Source organism: Maylandia zebra, linkage group LG11 (assembly GCF_041146795.1).
Source record: "Maylandia zebra isolate NMK-2024a linkage group LG11, Mzebra_GT3a, whole genome shotgun sequence".
In the NCBI taxonomy this organism is placed as follows: Eukaryota; Metazoa; Chordata; class Actinopteri; order Cichliformes; family Cichlidae; genus Maylandia; species Maylandia zebra.
In genome coordinates, this window is record NC_135177.1 from 18,816,923 (window position 1) to 18,843,525 (window position 26,603).

The 26,603-nt window shown below is 41.2% G+C and overlaps 1 protein-coding gene across 7 annotated transcripts in view; it reads left to right on the plus strand.

Moving 5' to 3' along the window:
* Positions 1 to 7,756: 7,756 nt before the first annotated feature.
* The window catches only part of nphs1 (NPHS1 adhesion molecule, nephrin), a 48,507-nt gene continuing 29,660 nt past the window's right edge, over positions 7,757 to 26,603 (plus strand). For 3 of the 7 annotated variants that reach the window (XM_004541548.2, XM_004541549.2, XM_014412032.2), the window contains exons 1-4: positions 7,757 to 7,896; positions 13,063 to 13,156; positions 17,989 to 18,183; positions 21,492 to 21,614. In XM_004541548.2, coding sequence (XP_004541605.2) covers positions 13,093 to 13,156; positions 17,989 to 18,183; positions 21,492 to 21,614 — 382 coding nt within the window. In that variant the 5' untranslated portion in view covers positions 7,757 to 7,896; positions 13,063 to 13,092. Of the gene's footprint in view, positions 7,897 to 13,062; positions 13,157 to 15,212; positions 15,432 to 15,467; positions 15,758 to 17,988; positions 18,184 to 21,491; positions 21,615 to 26,603 lie in introns of those variants that run through there. The other 4 variants (XM_076889921.1, XM_076889920.1, XM_076889919.1 and 1 more) reach the window with 4 other exon arrangements.

Consider the following 26,603-nt stretch of genomic DNA (forward strand, 5'->3'; position numbering starts at 1 on the left):
TTTATTTTTTTAAATATATGTCTGGCAAAGGAAGGAAGCATTGCATGTCCGTGCTTGTTATTCTTTTTGAAAAACTTCACAGTGCTGTGCTTCAGCAGTTCACAGCAGCATAGAAAAAGCATTAATCAAAAGTTATTCAGTCTAGAAACTGTTTATCTTTGGTCCATTTCCAGCCTCAACAAAATTCACATTGCTTGCTTCTGAGCTGACAAGATGCACTCAGAAATGGGGAAAATAAGGGCTTATAAATTGCATGTTATATATTACACATTCCTTAATGGATATTCAATGTACATTTAAAATAAGACCAGACTCAGTTGTTTAAAGGGATTGCAAACAGTCTTCACTGCAGCTTTAATCAGCCCATTCTCTTTTGTCTTTGCTAGTTTTCCCACAGTTTTGCAATTAAGCAAGAATTTCTTTTGAAGTTGATTGCCCCCTTCTCTCTCATTGCTTTTGTCTGTGGTTGTTTAAATGAGAGCACAGTGACCTGGCATACCACCCTGCATTGTGCCTGCTGAGTTTATACCACTGCTATAGAGCATAAACAAAGACTGTTTAATTAGGTGCCTGCACTTTATTAGTCCTTAACTCATACTTAACACACACACATATAGACATACACACACACTAGCATCCCCCCTGAATAGACTCTACACAATCTGTGTTCTAGTCTTTACTTATTTAATAATAAGGCTCTTGCTTGGCTTGAACAAAGAATGCAATGATGACCAGCTTGTGTGTGTGTGCACGCAGTTGTGTTTGTGTGATTACGTATACCTTTTTGGATGCTGATGAGGCAGAAGAGCTTGTTAAGAAAAATGTTTTCTTGGCTAGAAATCAGCAAAGTTTTGCTTAATGGCCCTGCGGGATAACAAAGAAGTGGCAATGTGAAACATCTAAAATATCATATTAGGGCAAGCAGCAAATCCAGGCACATGTGTGGATGTCTCGTGTCTTAACTATTTGCTTTTCTATAACCTAGCACCATCCTTTGTCCCTTTGACAACTTTGCCCCAGTAGACTCTTTAGGCCAGTTACTATGGAGACCCACCCTCAAGTGGCACGGGAGTAGTGCAGGTCAGGGGAGGTCAAGCTGAGGGACTGTTTTGGCAAACGGAACACGCTTCATTAGGCCTTTTGGCTTGGGGTTCATTAAAGCTGCAGGAGAGGACATTCCTGGAGACTCTATTAACCAAGAAGTCTTGTGACATGCTGTCAGGCCAACAGATTTCAAACATCTTGTGTTAAACCAGCGTGCCCCTCCATCCCACCCCCAGCAAACAACCACAAAGGCGCAAGTGCATGAACACACAATGCATACTTGCACACAGACATAAACAAATGTACTCTTCGTATACACGTGCACAGACGCACGTGCACATGCATGTGCACAGCTCTCACGACTCCCCATGTCTTCTGTGGCACTGATGTCACAGTCTGTCCCAAACCTTCCCTCCCACAATAGCGCCCATCTGTTGGCCCATTCAACTTTCCTTGGGGGTCCTCTGGGGGTTGTGAGTCTGTAGGTGGAGGGAACCACAATCACTGCTCCTGTCAGATCAAAATAGATCGTCAGAAGGAGGACAGTATAGTAAGTGATGGAATGTTTTGGCAGAAAGAAAACAGATTTTGTGAGGGTTGTGTTGTAGATTTGGGTGTGGTGATGGGTTAGATAATTAGGGCATAGTGACTCACAACAACTTGGAAGCTGCATAGGTAGAAACTAAGTCATAGATGTCTAAAGAGTAATAAAGAAAAAAAACCACTCTGTAAGCCACAAGCAGTCCATATTATGTTATTATGAAACAGCAGCTTGAGCACATTGCAGGTACTGTGGCTGAAATGACTATGTGAATCCTATCAGATTGAACCACATGACATAAGTGAATCAGAACACTTTGCTTAAATCAAAATGCAAGCTATGGCACTTCAGAGAGCGGCTGTCAGATCAGTGCCTTTAGCTGTCTGCTGTATAAGCAGGTATAACTGGATTATCCTTGTGTTTCAGTTGGCAAGCCTTATCATGTACGCTCTATGGTTGGTCAGTTCAAACTGGGCTGATTACAGTTTGCAGAGAAGAGGTTTAGCCTCGTTTGGAGCTCTGATATGTTAATTAAAGTGGATTTTCTGAAAATGGGACGGGCAGGATTGCAAACTCCACCTCAACAAAGCCATAAACCCATCTGTTGGCTGAGGTGTAGTTGGGCCTGATTTTGTGTGTGTGTGTGTGTGTGTGTGTGTGTGTGTGTGTGTGTGTGTGTGTGTGTGTGTGTGTGTCCTTAATGTCTAGGGGGTTTTGTACTTCAATCTCTGTGAGAACCAGTTTGAGCCTTTCAGAATGAGGACACATTTCTGAAGAGAGGTCATTTGAATCCGAGATCAGTTTTGCATGAGGAAAGTTTAAATATGGGTATATGGGTCCCCAAAATGAATGGCTCTCAAAATGATACCATGATATATGTATATAAAACCAGGACTGCTAAATAAAATACTGGAGTGTGTGCATCGGTCAGATGGTCACACATTGCTAGCTGCAAATTTGTTCAAAGCTAATTGCAAGGGAGAAGCAAGCCATGTGAGAAGACTTCTAATGTTGAGAGTGCAGTGGCCAGATTGCACCAGTCCTACCATTTCCACAGCAAAACTAGTGGTGACCTGTTGATTGACTTTAGGTAGTTAGCTAATATTGGCTCACTTTGCCTTTGACACTAGATAATTTCTGTTTATTGGCCCAAACAGGCTGAAAATACAAAGAATTGTCTGTGCCTTTGTACACTTTAATCCTGGCAGGAGTGTAAGGGTAGGAATTCTCCACATGATATCAGTTAACTTTGCCAAAGAGGAACTCTGGCAGGGACTCTGTCTGGCTGTTTTTGCTGACTGAAATGCAGCAGCTGCCGTCACACATGCCCAAAATTTGCTGTTTGTTTACGTTTTTTTCTTCTTTCTTTTCAATGATGATCTAAATATTTGTGGCTTGAATCCGATGGGAAATGTACAAGCCCGAGCTACAGTTCTACTAAATGTTGCCTAACATTCTGGAACTGTAGTTTTGTCCTCTAGGTCTCTGTGCCAATCATGAGACTGAAAACTATGAATCATCTCCTCTGCTGGATCAGCTACAGTAAATGTTGGCTCAATTTTTGCAATGGTTAAAGTCAATAAAAATGACACCAGCAGCTGGTTAACCTGCAGGGAGAATCATTTGTTAGATATTTTGTAAAGTGTGGTTAATTGAGGCTGTTCGGGGCTGCATTAAATCTCACTGAATTCAAACGGAGTATACAGAATAATAGGAAGATCTTTTATTACAGTCACTCCAGTTATACAAAAATCCCATTTTTCTGAGGTAAAAATTGAAAAATCCTCACCTCTGTGGTACTACTAATGCTGTGAAGGTAAGGTAGGGAGGACCTAAGCTCACTGTGGTTACAGCTATTGTGGTAAGCATTAGAAGAAGAATCCAGTTTGTGGCATTTCTTTCATGGAGCACTCAGAAATACAAAGATGGTTGTGGGTGGCATGCATTGCGTATGTGGGTGTATTTATTAACAGCAGAATATAAATAATGGAGCACAAGGCTTTTGTTATTAAAGTGCCATTTAATAGCTTAATAGCTCTTGTTAAAGGCTTTCTTTGAATCCATTCAATATTGTTTCTTTCCATGCCTTGTTTTTGCCCCCATTTTTAGCTTGCCCAGATTTAGCTCCATTTCATCCTCTAATCCTTCTGTTTTGTTAGTGACACTAGGAGAACAGCCTGGGCTGTGTGGCTCAGCCCTCCCTGTCAAAGCCTATAACATCTCTTACCAGGATCAGGTTATTGCCTGAGCTCTGTGTATCTTTATATTGAATTGCTTCTGATAGGAGGTTCCCGTGTCGATTTGTGCATTTGCGCGTGTGCGTGTGACTGCCTTCGTGTGCATATGTGTCTGTGTACATTGACTGTACATAATTCAGGTGGCTCCACACAAGTCAATGAGACGCACACGAGTGAATACAACAATTGTCTTTTCTGACCTCAAATTTCAATATTATCCCTTGGTGTCTCTTTCACCCTCCCACTGCCGTTTTAGCTGCTTTGCTCTCTATGCGTCCATCACCACAGTGAGATGATAGATGGGGCAGTGGAGACGGTGAATGTTAAAGTTTGTGAGCCGTGGACAGAAAGCTCGGCATGAATATCAGTGGCACGGAGTAAGTGCCGGGAATTGGATGAGCCAGAGCAAGAGAGGCGTCAGCACTTTCCCTCCCATGCATTTTCACTCAGCCAGATTGAGTCTTATTATCTGACCCTTCTCTTCTTCCCTCAGTGACCTAATAATATTGTTTCAGCGATCCTGTCCAGCCTCTGACCTCATGACTTCACACAGGAATCTGTTAGATGAAGAGCTCCACTTCTCCAAAGGTGCCTAGTGGTTTTTAGCTTTCTGCTTCTTCCCCGGCTGCTCGTGTAATGTAATATATAAAGCACCACTGCAGCAACATGGTGGTATCTATTTCAATTTTCCATCTAAAAGTTATTGCAATTGAATTCCTATAATATAAATGCATTTTAGTCAGACTGAGATTTTATTTTATATATGCCTACTCCCTCTTGCTCTGTCAGCATCCTCCTAGAAAAAGCACTGTATAACATCTCATCAATTAGGCCTCTTTGATTGGTCAACAGTGTCTGTTGTTTGTTATTACCAGTGGAATCAAAGTCACAACGTCTGGGAGTTAGCATGGTTATGCTGGAGCTTGTTAGGCAGCTGAGGTAAATGGAGGAGATTTGGGAATTAATCCCTTCCCAATCTGGACACTGCAGCTGGTATTCTCAAGCCTCTCCATCCATCCCATCACATACACGCACATTTGAACATACACACATGCCAAGCTCTGAACTCCATATCAGTGCCAACATGAATAGGGACACAGGGATGGGGATTGAAAGAGGGCAGCAAAGAGTGTACTGGTGTGTTTAATTGGGTTTTTCCAAATCTGTCTTAACCCTGATACATGTCCGTCCACATGCTCTAGCGTTGCTTGGTCTACAGGTTCACCAAAGCACAGCAACTTGAGAGAGAAAGCTTTGCAAACTTGCCAGCAGGGAGACAAGGTTCATGTCTCTATTCAGACGTCGTCATAAAAGACTTCTGGAGAAAGTGCTGCTGAAGGGGATTAAGCAACTATCGCTGTCAGACTTTTGAAAGTCCTCTTATCTCTGTTTGCTACTGCTGTTTTAGTGATGCCTATAATTGTCATTTCTGGTTTGTGGAGTGCATGCTCTCAGTCTGCTATTGCCTGTTAAATCTCCTTCCTGTGGTCGACTAGGAGCCAGATTGGCCGGGGGGGGGGGGGGGGGGGGGGGGGGGGGGGGCATGTTGACCTTGTCTGCAGATTTAGAACACAGAATCATCACTGATATGGCAGCTGTACTGTGGCAGGCAACAGAAGCTGGGCCTCCAATCAGATCATCAGGTCAGAAAGTTGTAGTTAATGCAGAGTGTGAATGTAGAACCGTCCAACTCAATGAGAAAAGACAACTTGGGGGCCTTTTTTGTCAGATTCCTCAGAAGTCTTGAAGAGTTACTGAAGCCTCTCTTTATTTAATTAACCGCTTCTCTTGAACGCTGGACACTGGACCGGTTAAAACCTCTTACTGGTGGGGATCACACTGTGAGCATTTAATCTGTTACCCACTGGCTCCATGTTGCATATTCATTTTGTAATAAACCAATAAACCATTAAAACATGTTGTCTTTATAGTAACAAGAGACAGAATTTGAGCAGCCACCACCACACAAATGCTACACACGCCTAACGGGCAGCACAAAGTCTCCAACACACCAAAATATCACATGCAGCCAGACACCTACTTTGCCGTCTCTGAATCAATCTCCTGGACATGACCCTATCATTCCTTTTTCCACATATTGTGTTGCTTTTCACCGTAGTTCTTATTGCTTTCTTTGATTAATCTTCCTCCTAGCTTTCCCTGACGCACTGGTCTGAGTCAGTAGACTTCCTGTTGGTTTTCAAAACAACTCTTCATGTCAGCCTTCCTTCCGCCCATCTCCCCCCTTCCTCTGCACCTCTCTAGTCTTCTATTCATCACTCCACAGCCCATTTTACAGTATCTTTCGGCCTCCTTCCTCCATCCGTTTCTCCCGCTCCATTACCTTGCTCGTTCATGTCCCCTTCATCTCCCCCTCTGCCTGTCCAACTCCCTGACATGAATTCTTTTTGCCCCCTTACTGTATTTCCCATCTCTTCCTTGCATCCCCCTCCTCTCACCATTCATCTTCAGGTCCTCTGTCCATCTCCCTCCCTCCCTTCCTTACCTCTCTGTCAGGCCCCAGCTCCCTCCCTCCCCTTTCTTCGTCTGGCAGTAGAGCTGCTCCAGTCTTGCTGACAGTGCTGTTTGTGTGAACTGAGTTCTGAGCTTCACAGCCCCCTCGCCTCCCATTGCTCCCCCGCCTCCTCACCACCCTCTCCACCTCACACTCCACCTCCTCCGCTCCTTTTCCTCCTGCCTCCCACCTAACAGACCCCTCCAGGCGGGGGAATTAACCTTCTAGCCCTGGGCTGCTGGGCTTAATGACTGTCTGTGGGGCCAGCATCAAATACACAAGCCAGCTGCTAACATCTGGGACACACACACACACGCGTGCGCACACACCCACCTCCATGACCTACACACAAACACAGAGACATATGCAGTACACATAGCATACTGTGCAGCATAACATAAGGCTCCAGTTGCCAGATTTATAGAACACTCTTTCTGTATTATGTGCTGCCATGTATGTGGAAGTCTTTGCACTCTTCTCAATGACAGTGGCTGGATTGTCATCACTGCATGACTGACCCACGCTGCAATAACAAATGCAGCTGTGCAAGTGCTTCTGTGGTTATACTGAGCAAATAGCTGGTACATGCATTCACAGCACATGTATGGACTATGAGCAGATCAAATGAAAAATACATGCACGTGGAAAATCAACATGACCTTCAAGTTGCCTTACTAGAAGAGCTTTCAGTATGTTCCACTGAGCAAATGGTGGTGTTCTCCAGCGACCATTCAGTTGGAAGTATATAATTGACAAAAGGAGTGGGTGGGGGTGAAGGGGCAAGAATCAGAAAAAAAATCAAAAGTAAAAATAAAATAAAGAAAAAAAATCTGTGTTTAAAGTGAGTTCTGCGGCTCCTCTTTTTCTCCACTTCTGCAATAGAGCAGATCAGCCTGGGAGTATTGAATACAGGAAATACAGCCGTGTGGATAGTCTCTATTCCATTCATTATGTATGAGCATAAATGTTACAAACTAGCAGTTGTAAAGACATCCATGTTGCATCTGGATCTTTGAGGGTTGCTCTGCTCCTTTCAACCCATGCACACTGTAATGCTAAATAATGGGAACCATGAACGCTCCAGAGAAAAGCAGAGCAAAAAAGAAACTACATCCATTTGCCTCAGATTTCTGGCTGACTGCAGCTTTATCAAGCTGTTATAACTTTACCGCTTTTATTCATTCAATAAACCAGAGGTCCTTCAACATTACAAGTGGTCAGTTATCATTGTGGAGCTTTATACATAGAAAAATGTTAGAACTGCTAAGCCAGCTGTAACCTTGTTATTGTTTTTCTGACATTTATTTCACGGCTGACTTGACCCCCTTCGAAGCACCTCCATCAACACTTCTCATACACAACTCCCTTCATTCTGCACTCCGCGCTATTGCTTCTCTCCCTCTCTTTATCTGTTTGCCTCTGTCTTAGACTAAGGAGTGAGAGATGGGGGAGTCCCATTGGCATTCTTTAACATCTCCTAGGCTCACTTGTGTTCAGAGAGTCATCTGTAGATCAGGAAGACAAAAAAGACGCTCCTGAGCCTTTGCGTCACTCAACAGGTAAGCACGGCTCCCTTTCTCTCATGCAAATTCGCACACCTATTCAAAAGGTTCTTGGCTTTTTTAAGAAGGAGGTACGCCCTCTCTGTGTGTCTGTGTGCTTGCCTCATTTTTTTTTCTGTGTACCCTAGGCAGGCAGATGTGCCTGAGTTGGTGAGGGTTGAAAGGAGGCTTTGCCTCTCTGTCTCTCAACTTTTTCCTGGGGAGAGCAGGTGTGTCAGTTTGTGTAACGAAGTCAGTGTAATCCAGTAAACTTGAACACTTTGAGCCAAAGGGACCGGAAACAAAGCAAGTGTTTACTTGAGTGCTTTGAAATTGGACTGGGCGTGTGTATTGGCCAAGCTGATATGATTTAGCTTGTCTGCTCTAATCAGACTGCTTATAAAATGCCATGTTTAAATGAGAAATCGAGGATTTAGATGTAATTAGATTCTGTTGATAATCTAATCCACATCTTTTAGAAGCCCTCTTTATCAGCAACTCAGAGCTGAAGCAGTAATAGTTCACAAGACAGCCTCTATAAGCTACAGTAATTGTACCCACAGGCAATTGGTGAGATTGGTAAGAGTTTAGGTTGGCATTAAGATGTATGACCACATCTGAAATGGATGGCTGCATGGAGGTTGAAACTTCATTTTCTGCGCATTGACTGATTTCATGGGGTTTTATGTTAAATTGGTCTAGGATTGAGTGTATTGAGTCGTTTGATGATGTTATGAAAGATGCCATTAAAAATCTACCTGTCGGGGTCACGCTGAATAGTTCAGCTACTTCTAATGTCCTTGCGGGGAGAGTGGCAGCGTTGTCTCTAAAAGCGAATCAAATTTCAAATCAAACTTTCTAATTTGCATTTGTAAGAAGCTAGAGAAGAACAAGGTCAAAAAGAGAAAAAACACCGAACCAATTGAGTGCTGCAGTAGTAAAATATGTCTCTTTCTTATAGTCGAAGACGAATTAAATTGCCATTCAGTCTGGTATTTATCTAATGCCACATTTTGAATGACACGTTACAGTTATTCTGCAAATGCTACACCGTCGCACTTTTTTTTTGCATACAAAGGCAATCAACATGTATCATTTAATGAGCATTCTTGCGACTGGCTGTATTTTTAAGGCAATTAAGGTGGTTGTTTGACTAGGTAATGGGAATGTGGGGAGGTCAGCCAGGCTGTGTCTGCTTTCATTAAGAATCCCAATGAAAATGGTGACTCACGAGGCCAACAGCAACCGCTCTGTGCTGCACAAACATTTCTCCTCCTCACAGGAAATGGTTGATGTTTGAGGCCTAAATCCCAACGGTAGAGATGAGATTTTGGCATTTCTAATTGCATGGTGACAAATGAACGGAATCCAGCGCTTATCGGGAGATGGAAAATGCTAAATTGCCATTCACGTGAAGACAAAATCTTAAGAAGAAGCCGGGAAATTATCGTCTTTGTGTTTACCTTCTCGAGGCAGAGATAAAGAGAAGAAGGGCATTTTTAACCTCAGAAAGATTTTCTATTAATTGAAGAGGGAAATAATTGCCCTTGTGTGTTCAAAGAGTATACTTGGGGCTCTGAAATACACCAATGTTTTGAGAGCGAAAAAATAATTAAGTGTGAGTTAATTCTTATCAAAGCCTGTTGGAGTGCAACTAATCGACTCAGGGAAGATGCGTCAAAAAGCTATTGCCTCGAATTCATTTTGTCTGTTCAGATGAGAAAATGTTTAGTTTTCAATTAAGTAAATCACTATTATTTGTTCCACTCCTGCAGCAGATACATTGAAGTGATTACATACTGATTTAAAATCCACAGAGCTCTCTTCCAGGTCAAATAACTCAAGTCTGTATCCACAATATTGAATGCTATTGGCTTGGAACCACAGCACTGCCTATGTCATTAATTTCTAAAATGTTCTTTTGTCACCATTCACAACAGGAGCATGCCACGATGCAGAAAGTGGACCACATTTCTATACTCATTTATCTGGAGAAAATATCCAAATGCACACTCTAATTGACTATCTTAATGGACTGTGCCAATACAAGTGTTAACCAGAACACTCTGTATGTACTCTTACCTCAACATTTACAACAACTCATATGGAGATTTTCTGACTCACAGCAATATTCAAAAGTCCCGAGCTAACCCTCATGACCCCCATTGAGAACGTTATGTTTGCTGTAACATTTGTGTCTGTGTCATTCTCTCTATGAAGTCAAAAAGTTTAGAATGAATCCTGATCAAATCCATTAAAATGTAGCTTACGTCTACCAAGGTCTTCAAGGTCAACTTAATGGTTTATTGGTCAAAAACTGACAGAAAGCCTTAGAAACTATGTTTTTTACAAGTTTCTGCATATTCAACATATACAGTCAATATATATGAAAAGTATTCCTTTGAGCTCTCCTTCAAGGTCAGTAGATTGATCTGAAGGTAATTAAAATAAAGATGCTATTTAAACCTGTGTTTCTTACTACCATTGTTTGTATTGACAGCATATAGGTATATAGGGATTCTTATATGGGGCATCTAAATATCCCTTTACTTTGGATCTTTGACCTTTTCCTCGGGGTCAAATAAGGTCAAACTTTCATAAAATGTATTTTATCTTTAAATGTATGTTTACAAGCCTTCGTTTTTATTGGCAGCATTTTGGAAATGATACGCTGGCATATGAGGAGTCTAAATATCAAATTATAGTTTGGATCCAAATATCATGTTGTTTTTGACCTCTGATCTCTCTCTTACTTTTCACATCTGCCCTTATTTCCAAAATGCGTGATATCCTTAAAGAAAGCATTGTCAAGACAAAGAGAATGAGGTTGCTAGTTAGTTAGTATTTTACTGTTGTAAAATATAAAATAAGCTCAAGTTTTTTTATGTCCATTTATTTATAAATCTATGCCCACTATCATTATCATTACCTACTTCTACATAATGTCTGTGTAATCAGAGTAAACATGCTACCCTTATCGCAGTTGTACTGCCCTACAAATTTCTTATGTTTAAAAAGAAAACTAAATGAACATATGCAACATGCAACACTATTCCATTAAAAGTAAATACTGCTCAGAGAGTGAGTTGCCTTGGTGGATATTTGCTTTCTCTGAGTGTTTCTTGTTTCTTTATACTTTTCTAGGGAATGGAAAATATGTGCAGAGATTTTTTGAAATTGAAATATGTATAAATACAAATGGAATTACAACATATAAAGCAAAAACAGAGGTTATATCATTCTAACAAGACCGAAAGTTAACATTTGGTAGGGCCGCCTTTGTATGTCCATCTTTAACACATCTTTTAGTCTGATTTCTTTTAGTCTCCAGAAATAATTCTTCAGACTTAATGAAGGGCATTCAAAGCCCTTCTTTAGATGTTGGCTACCTTTTGTTCCACTCTGTGTAGTTTTTCAATCCAGATATGCTTCTACTGCATTTGCAGTGTGTTTGTGGGATCGCTGTTATGCTGAAAAATGAAGCTGTTGCCAATCAGATTTTTTCCCGATGGTATTGTATGGTGGATCAAAATCTGATGGCACTTTTCTGTGTTCATAATTCCATAATTTTTGACAAAATCCCCAACAGCATTGGCTTGTCTTAAACATTGACAGAGCCTCCACCATGTTTTACAGATAGCTATAAACACGGCCCTTTTCTGTATATATCGATAAAATTTTAAACTGGAAATTTCATTTGGATTCATTGAAATCATTTGGATTCATCATTTCATCAGGCCTGTTGACACTGATTTTTAGTCCAGTTCTTGTGTAATCTGGCATTCCTCTTAGTTTAATTACTAAGAACGGCTTCTTGGGAGCCACCCGTCCATTCAGGCCATTTCTGATGAGACTTCAGTGCACAGTAAACGGATTAATGAAAGGGCCAGATATACCTTACCTATTTCTTAGGTCAGGTCTTTCCGATATCTTAAGGCCTTGACCTTAAGATACAATTCGTTGTTTTTGGTTTTTGGTTCCGATTTTTTGCACCTACAGTACTTTAGTTTTTGTCCTCCAACGCTCCATTTTCTTCAAATTTTTAGGGATAACCCCCACACCATGCCAAGACATGCCAGGTTTTTGGCTCATAGTCTACTAGGAATCACCTTGTTGGTGTAAAAACAAAGTTCTATGCCTGTGTTATCTTTAGCATTTGTCATAGTTTCAACTAAACAAATGTGAACAAATTTTGCAACAGGCACCAGGACTGGACTGACAATAAGCTAAAAAGTAGCCAACGTCCAGAGAGAAACAGCTTCAAAAAGCCTGGAGGACTGTTGCCGAAGACCAACTTAAAAATTACAAGAATGTCTGGGTCCTTGGAAGAAATAAAGAAATAAGGGGTCTTTTAAGATTTTTTTACAGTACTGTATCAACCATTTTATGCAAAAAGCTATGGAGAGTTTACTTTATAGGGTAAGGCAGCTGCTACGCTATATAAATCAAGTGATAGTGGTTTAATTTAATATCAATTTAATACAAATTCTAAATTTATATTAGTGAAATGTAGATCACTACTAAGGACATTTTTGTTCCATTTTTTTGTGCGTCCCATGTATACACTGGTTTCCACAGGCTAAGTTTAAAAATCGGCTCTCGGAGGCTGAGAGAAAGGTCCTTTATCTTCCATTCTTTGCTCCCAAAGCTGATTCTTTAAGAAAAGCCAGGAGAAATGCTGCAGAGACCACAGAGGTCTTTAGTGCAACTAATCACAAATATGTGTATGGCCTTAAGGGAATTGTGCACACTTTCATACTCATCACAAGACTAACTCTAGCTCAACAAAAATGTTCCTCTGCATTTTCTCATTTGAAACACACTGCAAAGAGTGTATCCTCAAGAAAAGGTTTTTCACCATTAAACGCCATTAAAATTAGAACCATGCTTTTAAATGCCTTAAGCTCCACTTTAATGGAACTATGAATGATTCATTGATTAACTGAATGATCAATTGGAAGTCTGCAGAGATAGAGTTGTAAACATGTGCTGGACTGTTACAAAACAATGATATGTTAAAAAATAGTTTGTCAGCAAATCAAATCATGTCGACACTCACAAAATATGACAAAATATGGAAAGAAAAATAATCCTTCCCATCTTGTCTTTCTAACCTAATGTCTGCCTGTAGTGGATGTGTATATGTCATTTGTGATTTTTTTTTTTTTTAAATGGTTGTTCCAGGGTTGTTGAAGGTCAGGTGTCAGCGGTGAAATGGACTTCTTGTCAGCCTGGATTGTGTCTCCTGCAGTCCTACCCTTTCTCTGTTTTATCTTGGGTAAGAGAATCAAATGTCACCGTGGAGTTATTACAGTAACTGTGGCCTTTCCAAGTCCCTTCCCTGTTCTGGCCGGTCAACAGAGCATTGGGAACAGTGCTCTGTTGACTAGCCAGAGCACTTTTTTGAAGTCTTAATTTTCACTGAAAAAGAATAACGTCGGTGATACATTCAGGTCACCTTCTCAACCTGCCTCAAATAGGAGTGTACAGTAAGTAAAGCACTGTACAACCTTAATCTCATGGTGATCTCTTCACCTTACACGTTGAAAATCTTGCCTTAATTGCTATGTTTTCTGCAGCAATAATTGATTTACTGTGGGTCTTATATAGTGCTGTAAGAAGGTATTTGGCTTTTTTCTGATTTCTTATTGTTTTCCATATCTATCATACTATATACCATATTTCAGATAATCAAACAAATTTCCATGTTAGACAAATTCAAACTGCAGTTTTTAATTGAAGATTTCATTTATTACAGAAAAAAGCCATCCATAGCTACATGGGTGTATGTGAAAACTAACTGATTATTAAATCATGAATTAACTGCAATTAACCACATTTTTTAGAAAGCTGAGTTCAGTTATAATAGCCACCCCCAGACCTGATTACTGTCAGACCTGCTGAATCCAGAAATGATTTAAACAGATCCTGTCTGTCAAAGTGAAGTTTAAAAATCTCAAAGAGCAAGACAACTTGCTGCGACCTTAAGAAAATGATGAGAAACAAACTCACTGACATCAATCGGTTTGGAAAGGGTTTCAAAGGCATTTTTAAGGCTTTGGGACTCCAGGAAACTACGGTTTGGAGCTATTATCCACAAATCAAGAAAACCTGGAACAGTAGTGAAACTCTACTAAAATTACTCCCAGAGTGCACGGACGAGTCATCCAGAAGGTCACAAAAGAACCCAGAACGGCATCTGAGGAACTGCAATCACATTTGCCTCAGTTAAGGTCAGAGTTCATGATTCAGCAGCAAGAAAGAGACTGAACAAAAATGGCATCCAGAGCAGGGTGAAAACCACTGCTGACCAAAAAGAACACGAATGCTTGTCTCATATTTGCCCAAAAAATATCTTGATGATCCCCCAGACTTGTGAAATCACCATTTAAAAACTGCATTTTGTATCGGCTTGTCTTTTTAATATTAAAGTCTGAAAAATGTAAGTGTGAGAAATATGCAAGAACTAGATTGCATTTCTCCTTTGAGGATCATCATCATGGTTTATAGTAAGGTAAGGTCTCCTATAGGTGCATAGGACTTACTCTTAAAATTTCCACTGTCTCTTCGGTTTGCCTAATCAAGTAGAACATCATTGGTTAAATCTTTTCCCTGTTTTTGGCTGATGGACAATTTATATTACAACCAGTTTCCCACCAGATTTATTCAGGGCATAAAGGAAACTTATTCACAGGGAATTAGTTCTTCATCCAGAGTAATGTTGTGTTATTATTGACTAAATTGTAATTTGGCTTGTAACTTTGCTTAGGTGGGAGTTGTTTAAGACTTTTGCTCCATTGTCACAATTCTTTTAAACTGTCAGCTTTTTTGTCATCAAATACTTTATAAAGAAAGTAAATAACACTAAGTGAAAGTCACATCATGTTTCCATGGTGACAAATGACTTCCAGTTCATGGAATTTACCAAACACAATTAAAGAACAGAGATACATGAGGTAGATCTGTCACCTAAACAAGAAATATTGTTGCTCTTTAACAGCAAAGAATAACTTTAACTTACAACATTAAAATAAGTATGGAAATGTGGGTTAAAAGTCAAATTGCTTATTATACCTAGGTTTGTTTGTGTAACCATTATGTTGCAGTCAAACTCAAACATTCAGCAGATTAAAGCAAACAGTTAATCACATGTTGCGTTATATTTTATTATGTTGCAGATTTAACTCATTTATATTCTTCCATTGTTTCTTTGTTCTGAGTATCCATGTAGGTCAGGTGTGGGAAAGCTCCCCCCAAATCCCTCCAGCATTTCCTGACTTTTAAAGTGCTGATGATGTCATGTCTGACATCACCAGGTTAATCCAAGAAGAGGGGAGTTTTTTGCACAGGCATGTTTCCTTTTGTTAGTTTATAGGATTATGAAGTGATTTGTCCTAATAGTTTTCTTATATGGAGCATTTAGCTGTGTAAATGAGTTAATCAGGAGAGGAGTGAGCTTCATGTGATTCTCAGCCATTTGTGTTGAGTTGTAGATTTCTCACCTTAAACTAGTGGTACTGGCTACACTAACAGAAGGGGAATTGACAGGTGAGGTGTGTTGCTTATTCCGTGTGCTCTTTGTTTCCTGTTATGAGTTTTGTTTTAAGTTTCACAAATAATGGGGGTGATTGTAAAAAAACAAAACAAAAAACTGCTCATCTCTGGGAACCCAAAATGCCTTCTGAGTCTGGTTACCTACCGCCTTCCTTGACACTCTTTCACAAGCAAAATATTTCCCTCAAGAAGAGGAGAAGGAGGAGGTGAAGAACAAAACAAAGCATAAATACCTGACTCTATCAGAATACCAAAAACACAACTGCACGTGAATACAAACGTTATTCCACATCTGCTGAAGGGGTGGATGGACAAATGCTGGCTGGTGAGAACTGTTTTTACAGCTGTTTTGCAACAGAATGTCAAAAAAAACTGAACTGAACTCTTACCTTCAGGCACCAGGACGTCACGTGTTGGTGTTTTGGATGCTAGTTTATCACCTGATGCTAGCTAGTTTGGTTAGCAAGCTAAATTCATAAATTGTATAGACATACATATAGTGTTAAGCAAGAGAGGAATAAAATACTAGAATTTTACTCACCATTGCAGAAGCAGAAACTAGCGCTGTGCCATACTACAGCTCATAATATTGGTCACATAATCCATTAAAAATGCTCCAAAAAGCACCACCAGCAGACATAAACAGTGAAGAGTTACGTGAAATGGTGGATGAAGCCTAAAAGATAACCGGTCTGCTTCACCTACCTGTATCAGGACACCTGTCAATCAATCCAGGTGGATGCATTAGCAAAATAATAATAGTAATAATAATAATGAAACCTAGCCATAGGTGCTAAAACCTTTTGTGTGTGTGTGTGTGTGTGTGTGTGTGTGTGTGTGTGTGTGTGTGTGTTTATTTGTTTATACCAGGGTGTAAGCGATATTTTTAAAGATGTAAATTTGGACATTTTTAAAGTAACGAGCATCATGTGGCACAAGAAGCATTGGAGTAATTTTTTAGCTCTGGAGATTGCCCCTTGGATAATGACCGCTGCTAATAAGTCACCATACTGCCCCTTAATTTCCCCTATGGGTATATATAAATGTCATTTATAAAAAAATTTTTTAAAAAGCCACAACAAACATGCTTGCTGTTGTTGAGGTATTAACCTCTTGTGCTTTGGTGATAAAACTCTTGTTTATGTGTGACATGCTAAGGTGCAATATCAAGTCCACAAGAAAAAGATTTAACCCATCTCTGTAACGCCACAGAAACATCCAAAGTTTGCTAAGTTTAGCTAACACTACTCACTTTAAGTAGGTTAAAGCCTTAGTGGTTTGGAGATAGAGCAGGTCATCCATGCCAAAGTGTCCTTGATACAGACCACAAAAACTGCCCCCAAAGTGTCTGTGGTGTGTATGTGTCTGTGATGGATAAAGAGCTGCACCTATATTGTAAAAGAGCAGTATGCAAATATTACTGTAAAGCTCTATGTATGGTCCATAAAACTGGTTTAACTTAACGATTATAAATTCAGCTCACTTTAGGACATGGAAATGAAATTGTATTGCTGCATTTTGATATTTCTATTTCTCAGTAAAATCCATTGTGGAAGTATTTTAGTAGGCACTGTAGATCATTATTGACTATTCATTTATGTAAACTGTATGCAAATTTGCTACTGTGTTTGGCTGTTTGTATGCATCCTCTGTAATGGCCAATCTTGCCCTTCATATTTGACGTGAGGTGACTGGTTCAGCCTTGATCTGAGAGCTCTGCCTCTCACTCATGTTGTCAGATGCAACAGAGCATGCACTTCACAAACAACTTGGCCATTGCTTCAATGAAGGTCAAGATTTAAACAGCCCAATAGAATCAGGTTCTCTGTGGGGCATTGTTTAAACAGACTTACGCTCAGATATTAAACGCTAATTGGAGTATGCACTTGCATTTGGCTTTTTGAACTGAATTTATTCATAAACTTTTGTTTGTGATACTCATATAATCTTAGCCCCAGTGTAAAAGCCTGGTGGGTGGTCTACTTTAACGTAACCTTCCTGACTCAAGTGCACTGCGCCATAGGCTGTCACCTCAGAGCTTGGCTGAAGGATGGTGAACACCAACTATGACAAACAAGGGGGATTAAAGTGATAATCATTACTCTTCCCGGGAGGAATTAGCTAGTGGGACATCGACATTGAGGAAAAACCACAGGTGAACAAGGTCTCTGGTGCCCCATGTTTTTTTTCCTCTTCCCAATACCCTATCTGCATGGCCGAGGGGGGATTTAATTTGCAGTAATTACTTTATTGACTCATTTTCAGGGCCGTATCACTGCAGTTTCCCATCAATAAAACATATGCCAAGATGAATAATGTGGCCAGGCACAATGGGATGCCTTCTCAAACAAAAAGACCACAGGACTGCTCTCCTGTGGTGCATGTTTTTGTCATGCTCCTTCTGCTCATTTTATTTCCTTCATCACACTCCTCACACATACTCAGCTCTTATTCTTTTCCATCTCTTTTCATGAAATCCCAACATATCCCTTTCATGTTTCCTTTCCAATGCGCCTGCTTCTCCTTTTTTTTTTTTTTTTTGTTTAATGTTTCCAGGCACACGGGCCCAGCAGGCCTTTAGGACTGAGCCCAAGAATCTAACTGTGCGGATGGGAGCCACAGCTGTGTTGAGGTGTGAGGTGTTGCGAGCCTCGGGGACTGTGCAGTGGGCCAAAGATGGCTTCCTCCTGGGACCTGAGAGAAGCCTGCCAGGCTTTCCACGCTACAGCATGATTGGAAACCCCAAGAGAGGTAAGCCGGGATACTCACGGAATATGGTCTATGGCCTATTGAGCTTTGATGGACCTATTAAAACTAAATAAACATGTATAATAACAGAACCTCAAGAGATGCCAAAATTAGTAAACCTAAACAACTAAAAAATGAAACCATCAGAGAACTGTGTGTTATTTGCGTAAAGGGCACTTTAACATATGATTTCCCAAAGATAGTAGCACAATTTGAATCCCATGTACTTCTTTGTTTTGTTGTGACTTATAGTTTATATGGTTTAATTATGAAATGCTGCTGTCATGTCAAGATGCCCCCAGCGGTACGACTTCAAGGGGGCTTCTCTAAAAGTAAATGAGATGAGGTTGTTGTTGTTATGGCTTCGATGCTCCAATAAGCATGGCTGTTACAGGAACCTTATGGCTATTATAAAGGGGTATCATTTGGGGTGAGGTGAGGTGATGTGATTGTCAACAGCCTCTCGCACAACCCCCTTATCCTGTCACTCGCACATGAAGATTAAAAAAAAAGAAATTAAAGCAACAGAGTGCCAGATGATCTGTGAAATGTGGCAGAGAATATAGTGTGTTGCAGAATCTGCACCACAGTCTATAAAAAGTAATAGCCAATTAGAAGGCAATCCTGAGTAAGAGAAGAGCATCTGTTCCTGATCAGCCCACAACTAGACAAGCTGCATTTCACTGTTGCACAGTGTGGGAGACCACCAGTGACACATAAACACTAAGGGATACAATGATGCACATTCTCGTGTGCGCCCTTATTCATGGCTTGAGTTTACACAAATACATTCAGAGGAGTAAAATATTTCTCTGTTGATTAACTGTTAGTGAGAAAATTATTCATTACAATAGACACAGGGTTAGAAAATCACCTTTTATATCCACAACAAGGAAAAAAGAAGTACACAATGAATGTAAGGACCACAAACACACACAAGCTGTCAAACACTCATAGGCTCAGTCATAAATAAAATGCCCATCAGTGCAGGTACCCTTTTCCAGGAAATGAAACTGCAGACTGATGTATGCAATCACTTTACACTGCACAGAACTAGCAAAATCATTTAAGATGACACTTGACTGCACTTTATACGCCACCAGTTTTCACTGATTGTCATCAGTGATGTTTATTGATGCTTAAAAAGACTGAAATCACATATTCACGCACAGAAGAGAGGCCGGCGTTGATTTCAGCATGCACTTATAGTAAATTTAGCACCCTTAGTTTCCCCGAGCTGAAGCAGTAATGTAAATGTGTACTGACATGAGCCTAGATCCAGGATTTCAGCCATTTATGTGCACCAACTCTCAGTGTAAAGACAGAACCTTAAAGATAAAACAGCTTTTTTTAAGGCACCAAAGCATTAGGTTTGTCTTTCTCATTTTGTATTCAAAGAATGGCTCACGAGCAACAACACAACTCTAGAAAATAGCATGCAGCCAGCCAATCAGGTAAAATGTTAATAATGAACATCACATGTAGAGAGAAGTGAATCAGATTTTATCTTATCTAATATCAGCAAGCATCATAAGCTGATAAATCATAGTCACACATAGAGATTAATTGAGGCTCTTACTGGGGCTTTTTGAGATATGTTGCTGTTATCTTGTTATACAGTATCAAATCCATCCATCCATCGCTCCCTCCCTCCATCTATCCATTTGTTTTTATCCAACTCAGGGGCACAGAAAGGCTGGAGCTTGCCTCAGCTGTCAAACAGGAAAAAGAGGGGGTACATCCTCGACAGGTCGCCAGTTCATCACAGGGTTTACATCAAGAGACAGACAGCCACACATGCTAATATCGATACCTCAGGCTTATTTAGAATCACCAGCCCCAACCTAACAAGCATTCCTTTGGACTGTGGGAGGATGCCGCAGTACCCGGAGAAAAGCCATCAGGCACAGGGAGAGGATGCAAACTCATAAAAAGGCCTCAGTCAGCCAGCAGGTTCTTGCCAGGAACCTTCTTGATGTCAGGCAACAGTGCCTGACTAAATGATGAAAAAGGTTGTTTACACGAACATCAACAATTTCCCCTACTCTTTCCCTCTCCCTGGGGACTGACCTTTCCCACTTATGTAATAGTATGTGTTTTAAAGTTTCTGGGCTGATGCACAGATTCATATTTGCAGAAGGGAAGGCATTTTCCACTGCAGGCATAATATCTATGTAGATGTACTGTATCCAAAAATTTCAAAGGCCCTAGATGAAATAGATACAGAGTAATGGGCAAATAACCAATTCTCATTGCAGCCTCTGCCAGTCTCTACAACTTGATTGGACTATTTGTGAGTAATTTCAGGAAAGAGGAATATGATTAATAACTCCAATGTCTCTTTCTTTCTGCACTCAATGATAACTTAGATGTGAAAATTGCTTCTGGTTGGTGTTAATTATCTTGCCAGCGTACTTGACACATGTATTTGTAGGCCTGTGTGGTTGTCAGACTAAGATACTATTTTCCACATATTAGTAGGCTGTGAGCCATCAGGAGCTGGAAAACCAACGTTGAACATCATCTAATCCCCACAGGTTATGGCAATGCATCAAACAAATCAAGCCCTGTTGGCATGCCACACTATCAGAAGAGAGATGCAGAGTGAGGGATTCTGCCTGGCATCAATTAATAGACATTTTATTCAGTCTGCGTTGTGAATTTGGGATTGGATTTCATTTACCACACTGGAAATTCATTCTGAAACAAAATGCTGTGAGTATAAACAACCACTAGCATGTCAATGGAAATGCCTGCAGCTGGAGATTCTCACCAAGTGAAATGTTTATATTTTACAGAAATAAGAAAACTGGCTGTTTATAGTCAAATCAAACAGGAATGTCAGCAGTGGAGTATATTATCGTACTGAACTGATGCGCAGGACTGCCATTTAGATTTCTAAGCTGCCGTGGCTCAAGTGGTGGTTTGATCCCTGGACCCTCCACGTACCAAAGGGTCCTTGTGCAAGACAAAACCTCAGATCTACTAGTTACAGCTGCTTTGCATGAGCGTCTGTAATTGGGTAAATGAGAAGATATTGTAAAGCATTTGGTAGAACTAAAATTAGGTGCTCTCTACATTAAACCCATTGTCAGTTTCTCTTTGATAGTTAATTTTGGCATTATGTAAATTTAAAAAAAGGCCTCTAAAAATGCTAAATGCTTGTCAATATATAAATACTATAAATGTTAGGACCTCCTAAGTTATACTCAGTAGAAGGGGACGCATAGGAAAATGAACCCATTCTTTTTGTAATTATCTACATATGTAGCATCTCTCCAACACAGTTCATCTCTCCATCTCTGTTCCAGGCCAGTATCATCTTCAGATTGAAGATGCTCAACTGGAAGATGACACTCAATATGAATGTCAAGTGACCTCATCTGAGTCCAGCAGTGGAATCATTTCCAGGCTGGCCTGGCTCGACGTACGAAGTAAGGGGGGACAAAAAAGGTTGTGGAGTCTAATAATAATCATGTTTTCTTTTTTCTTTTTTTTCCCCGAGTAACAAAATGCATGTTAGAAGGCACAGTGAGCATCCTCAGTACTCCAGTAACATTTGTGACCTCTTGACCAGTAATCAGCATACAAAGAGCTGTTAAATATTCATTTCTATTGATAAAGAGCTTTTATTTGTGTAAGATACGGCAATTGCATTTGAAGGACAGTTTTAAGTTACTTTGCCCTTGGTACGGCGTGTTTACTGTAGCAGTTTTATTCAATAATACACTGATCAACCACAGCATTAAAAGTACCACCAGGTGAAGTGAATCATATTGATCATCTCGTTAAAATTAAATGTTTTGATGGAAAACCTTGGGTCCTCACATTAATGAGACTGTTACTTGGAGATATAACAATTACCCAGCATTGCTGCCAACCAAGAACACAAAGGTAGTCCTGAATGGCCGTAGCCTCCCTCAGCAGAACAGTGTGCACTCCAACACATTGATGAAGAATGGCTCGAGGAACCTGACGTTGTCCCCACGTGCTTCAAGGCCACCACCATCGTCCCCGTGCCCAAGAAGTCTTCTGTGTCCTGTCTCAATGACTACCGCCCTATCGCACTTACACCCACCATCATGAAGTGCTTCGAACGGCTCGTCATGAGACACATCAAGACCCTGCTGCCCCCCTCACTGGACCCAATGCAATTTGCATACCGCCATAACCGCTCAACGGACGACGCCATCTCCACTGCACTCCATCTTGCCCTGACACACTTGGACAAGAAGGACTCACACGTCCGAATGCTGTACATAGATTTCAGCTCAGCATTTAACACGATCATCCCCCAACAACTGATCGGAAAGCTGAGCCTGTTAGGCCTGAACACCTCCCTCTGCAACTGGATCCTGGACTTTCTGACCGGAAGGCCTCAGTCAGTACGGATCGGGAACTGCACCTCCAGCACCACCACACTGAGCACTGGGGCCCCACAAGGCTGTGTGCTCAGTCCTCTGCTGTTCACACTGCTGACTCATGACTGTGTAGCAACACACAGTTCAAATCACATCATTAAGTTCGCTGATGACACGACCGTGGTGGGTCTCATTAGCAAGAACGACGAGTCAGCGTACAGAGAGGAAGTGCAGAGACTAACGGACTGGTGTAAGGACAACAACCTGTCTCTGAATGTTGACAAGACAAAAGAGATGGTTGTTGACTTTAGGAGGACACGAGGCGACCACTCACCGCTGAGCATCAACGGCTCCTCTGTGGAGATCGTTGACAGCACCAAATTCCTGGGTGTACACCTGGAGAAGGACCTCGGCTGGTCCCTCAACACCAGCTCCCTGCACAAGAAAGCCCAACAGCGTCTCTTCTTTCTGAGAAGACTGAGAAAGGCCCGGCTTCCACCACCGATCCTGACCACCTTCTATAGAGGAACTATTGAGAGCATCCTGAGCGGCTGCATCACTGTCTGGTTTGGGAGCTGTGCCATATCAGACCGCAAGACCCTACAGCGGATAGTGGGAACAGCAGAGAAGATCATCGGGGTCTCTCTACCCTCTATTGAGGACATCTACACCACACGCTGCATTCGCAAAGCCACCAGCATTGTGGCTGATCGGACACACCCCTCTCACACACTCTTTACACTCCTGCCATCTGGAAAAAGGTACCGAAGCATTCGGGCACGCACATCCAGACTGTGCAACAGCTTTTTTCCACAAGCCATCCGTCTCCTCAGCAAAAAGGGACTGACTGATAAACACGCACACACACACATACACTAACATTATCACTCAGCTTAACTCAAATACCTCAAAACATTGAGACTGGACTGACTAACCAACACAAAGCGCAAACACACTGACCTACACCACCAAACCATCGCACACACCAACCTGTAAATGCTCTTTTGCACAATATTATTACTAGATATATTATATATATATATTTTTTTTTGCACTAACTTGTCTTGTAGCACCTTGGTTCCTGGAGGAACGTTGTTTCGCCTCACTGTGTATTTTTAAACTGTATATGGTTGAAGTGACAATAAAGTTGAACTTGGACTTGGACTTGGACTTGGACAAGGGTAATGACCCAGCCTCCAGGGGTTCAGAGCTTTTTTATTAGCACAAGGGGGATCTAGACAATATTAAGAAGGTTGTTTCAGTTTTGTGCTCACAATTCTGCAAACTTTTCAAACAGTATTCAAGTACTATGCCACCTTTACATGTTCCAGAAGGGTCTGTGGCTTTAACTAGCAGCTGGAAAATATAAAGAGCAGCCTGGCTTCTCTAGCAAGCCTCAAGGCGATTCATGTCTCTTCCTTGCGCAGGAATACATTTTAACAGAAGTGATTGAAAAGTTCCTTCTCAGACATGGAATGGAATAGATGTTATTGTGCAACTACATTAGACCACCTGTAGTCACTCTATAACAACCGGTGTTTCTCTCTCCCTAACCCTTTTGCTTGTGGGAGCAAGCCCATATGTGGTAAGGAAAGGACTCTAAAAGAACCTTTCTTCTCCAGGCGCACTTCATTTACTTACATCCCCCTCCCTATTCTCTCCCCCGCACAATTTCACCCTCTCTCTTGGCTCGCAGGCTTTCTCTTTGGTGACCATGGACACTGAGGATGGGGGTTTGGATAGGAGGGGCGGTTGTGGCGATTGTAGAGTCCTCGCTCTCTTCTGGGAAGAGAGCAGGTTTTTCTGACATCAATAGGCTGGCGCGAGAAATGGCGGGTAGTGTTGTACTTGAATGGCAGTATTCTACACTGCTGCAGTTTAATATGCTACGGCAAGCCTACACCTGCAGCCACAGCAGGCTTGACTCCCACATTCATTACCTCTGAGATGCTTCTTGCATGTGTGCCCACTTATACAAAATCAAAACTCTCGCTTTCTGCTTTGTCAAAACAATGAAAATATGTGTTATACCAACCAGTGTGTTGCATCAGGGATGGCTGGTAGTAGTATTAGTACTAGCATTTACCCGTGACAGACTCTTTCATAATGTTACTGACATGCTCACATACGAGTCCACATGCTGCACATCTCAGCAGGTGCTTTTATTCAGTGTCCTGGGCTCACGTCCCAGCTGTTGACTGTTTAACATGGACATTTGTAGATGAGCTGTCGCAAAGGGCAATCAGTGAAGTGACTGGCTTAAAAAGCTCTCTGCAGCCTTGGTCTTAAAGGGTTATTTGTTCCAGCCCAGCAGTTCAAGTGATTCAAAATACGTGACTAATCTGGGGCTTGATAATGAGCTGATGAATTCAATCTCCCGTTAGTGCTGAACTGGGACTGGAAACTGTGTATCCCCTTTGAAGTGCACCGTCTCTGATGAGTTTCCGATGGACTTCTCTATCACTGAACTACGGCTCCCAAGGCCCCGCACCCCTGGCCAGTCAACCATGGCCATATCCTATCAAGCTCTGCATCAAATCAAAACACTATAAAGTCTTTATGAGGAGATACAGTAGGGGAGAGGGGAGGAATTTGAAAACAAAACAGAGATTGGTGGTTGTATAATTGGATTCTTGGGTCAGGGAGAGTGATATTATGACTGGCTAATTCAAGATGGATCACCACAGGCAGTAAATAGCAGGGATAAAGGCAAAAATGTCAATAAGCCCCATCCATGGGCTTACAAAGAGATGTTTTCAAGACATTTCCATTGGTGCAACCTAACTCCTCTGTGTTTTTTGCTTCCCTGCGGAGCTTAGATAGGGGATTACTGCAACAGGCAGATCAAGTGGCAGTGAGTAATCCATGACAATAACAACCTCTACCCTCTCTGCTAAAGCCCCCTCCTCTACTAAAACTTACCCCGCACTGTGCCCGTCACATACCTGACACATCCTGTGTCTCGGTTTATACCATTAGCCTTAGCATTTAATCCTATTAATGAACAACTCTCTCCCTCACCACAGTGCACGCCTGTACAGATGCCTCCTGCAAATGTTCAAAACTGTTTTTGATGTGTTCTGGTTTTAGACTGTTACTCATTCATTTGGCATAGTGTGTCACCGAGATATTTATGTGTGTGTGTGTGTGTGTGTGTGTGTGTGTGTGTGTGTGTGTACGTGCCCATGTGTGTAAGCTTATTATCAGCGTTGGTTGGAGGTTAGAGGACATTTTAGGAACCAGGGCTATAGCGAGGTTTTTTTCGGGAGCTAATGAGTTTAGCACTTGAAGAGTATATAATGAGCCTTCATTTTATGATTCCCTGTTATGAATAATGGAACAACTTATAAATGGGGGCACAAGCAACGTAGAACATGGTGACTTTATTCATCTTTGTTCATGAAAAGTTCTGACAGTTGCCCAAGATATAACCTCATCAGAGGATGGGGTGTTATACACTGGTGCCATGCTTTAATTCTGACAGCGCCACTTTAATGTTACAGTAGGTTCTTTCTGAAAAGGGGAAGTTCTGCTTAATAGCAACATGAGCGGTTCCTTGTTAATTTATTTAGAATCCATCACAAAGGTGCATTTACAATTGAGCCTAAATCTGTTTTTAATGTTGCGCGTGTGTGATGCACTTGCTGTAAATGGGAGTTTGGGAGATGGATGCTGACAGATGCAGTTATGACATGTTTTGGCTGGAGCAGCGCTCGTGCAGATGAGAGGTGATGGAGGTAGAGCTTTTTGTCCTAAACACCTGTTCCACTTCTCCCTCTGAATGCAGACAGAAAATGGAAAGCTGTTTCAGTGGTTTGCAACATCAGGGATTACATGTCAAATAAATACCATGTTCATATTGTGCATGAATAGCCAAATGTATGTGTTTCTCTGCACATATAATACTGTGTAAATCGTAATTTCTTTATATTTTGCTGGAAAATGGAAACTATATAACATAGATGAAGCATAATGCCTACACGAATAGTTCTCCAACCTTCTTTAAGGGCATTCAAAGCTCTTCTTTGGGTGTTGACTGCCTTTTTCTTTCTGATCTCTGTC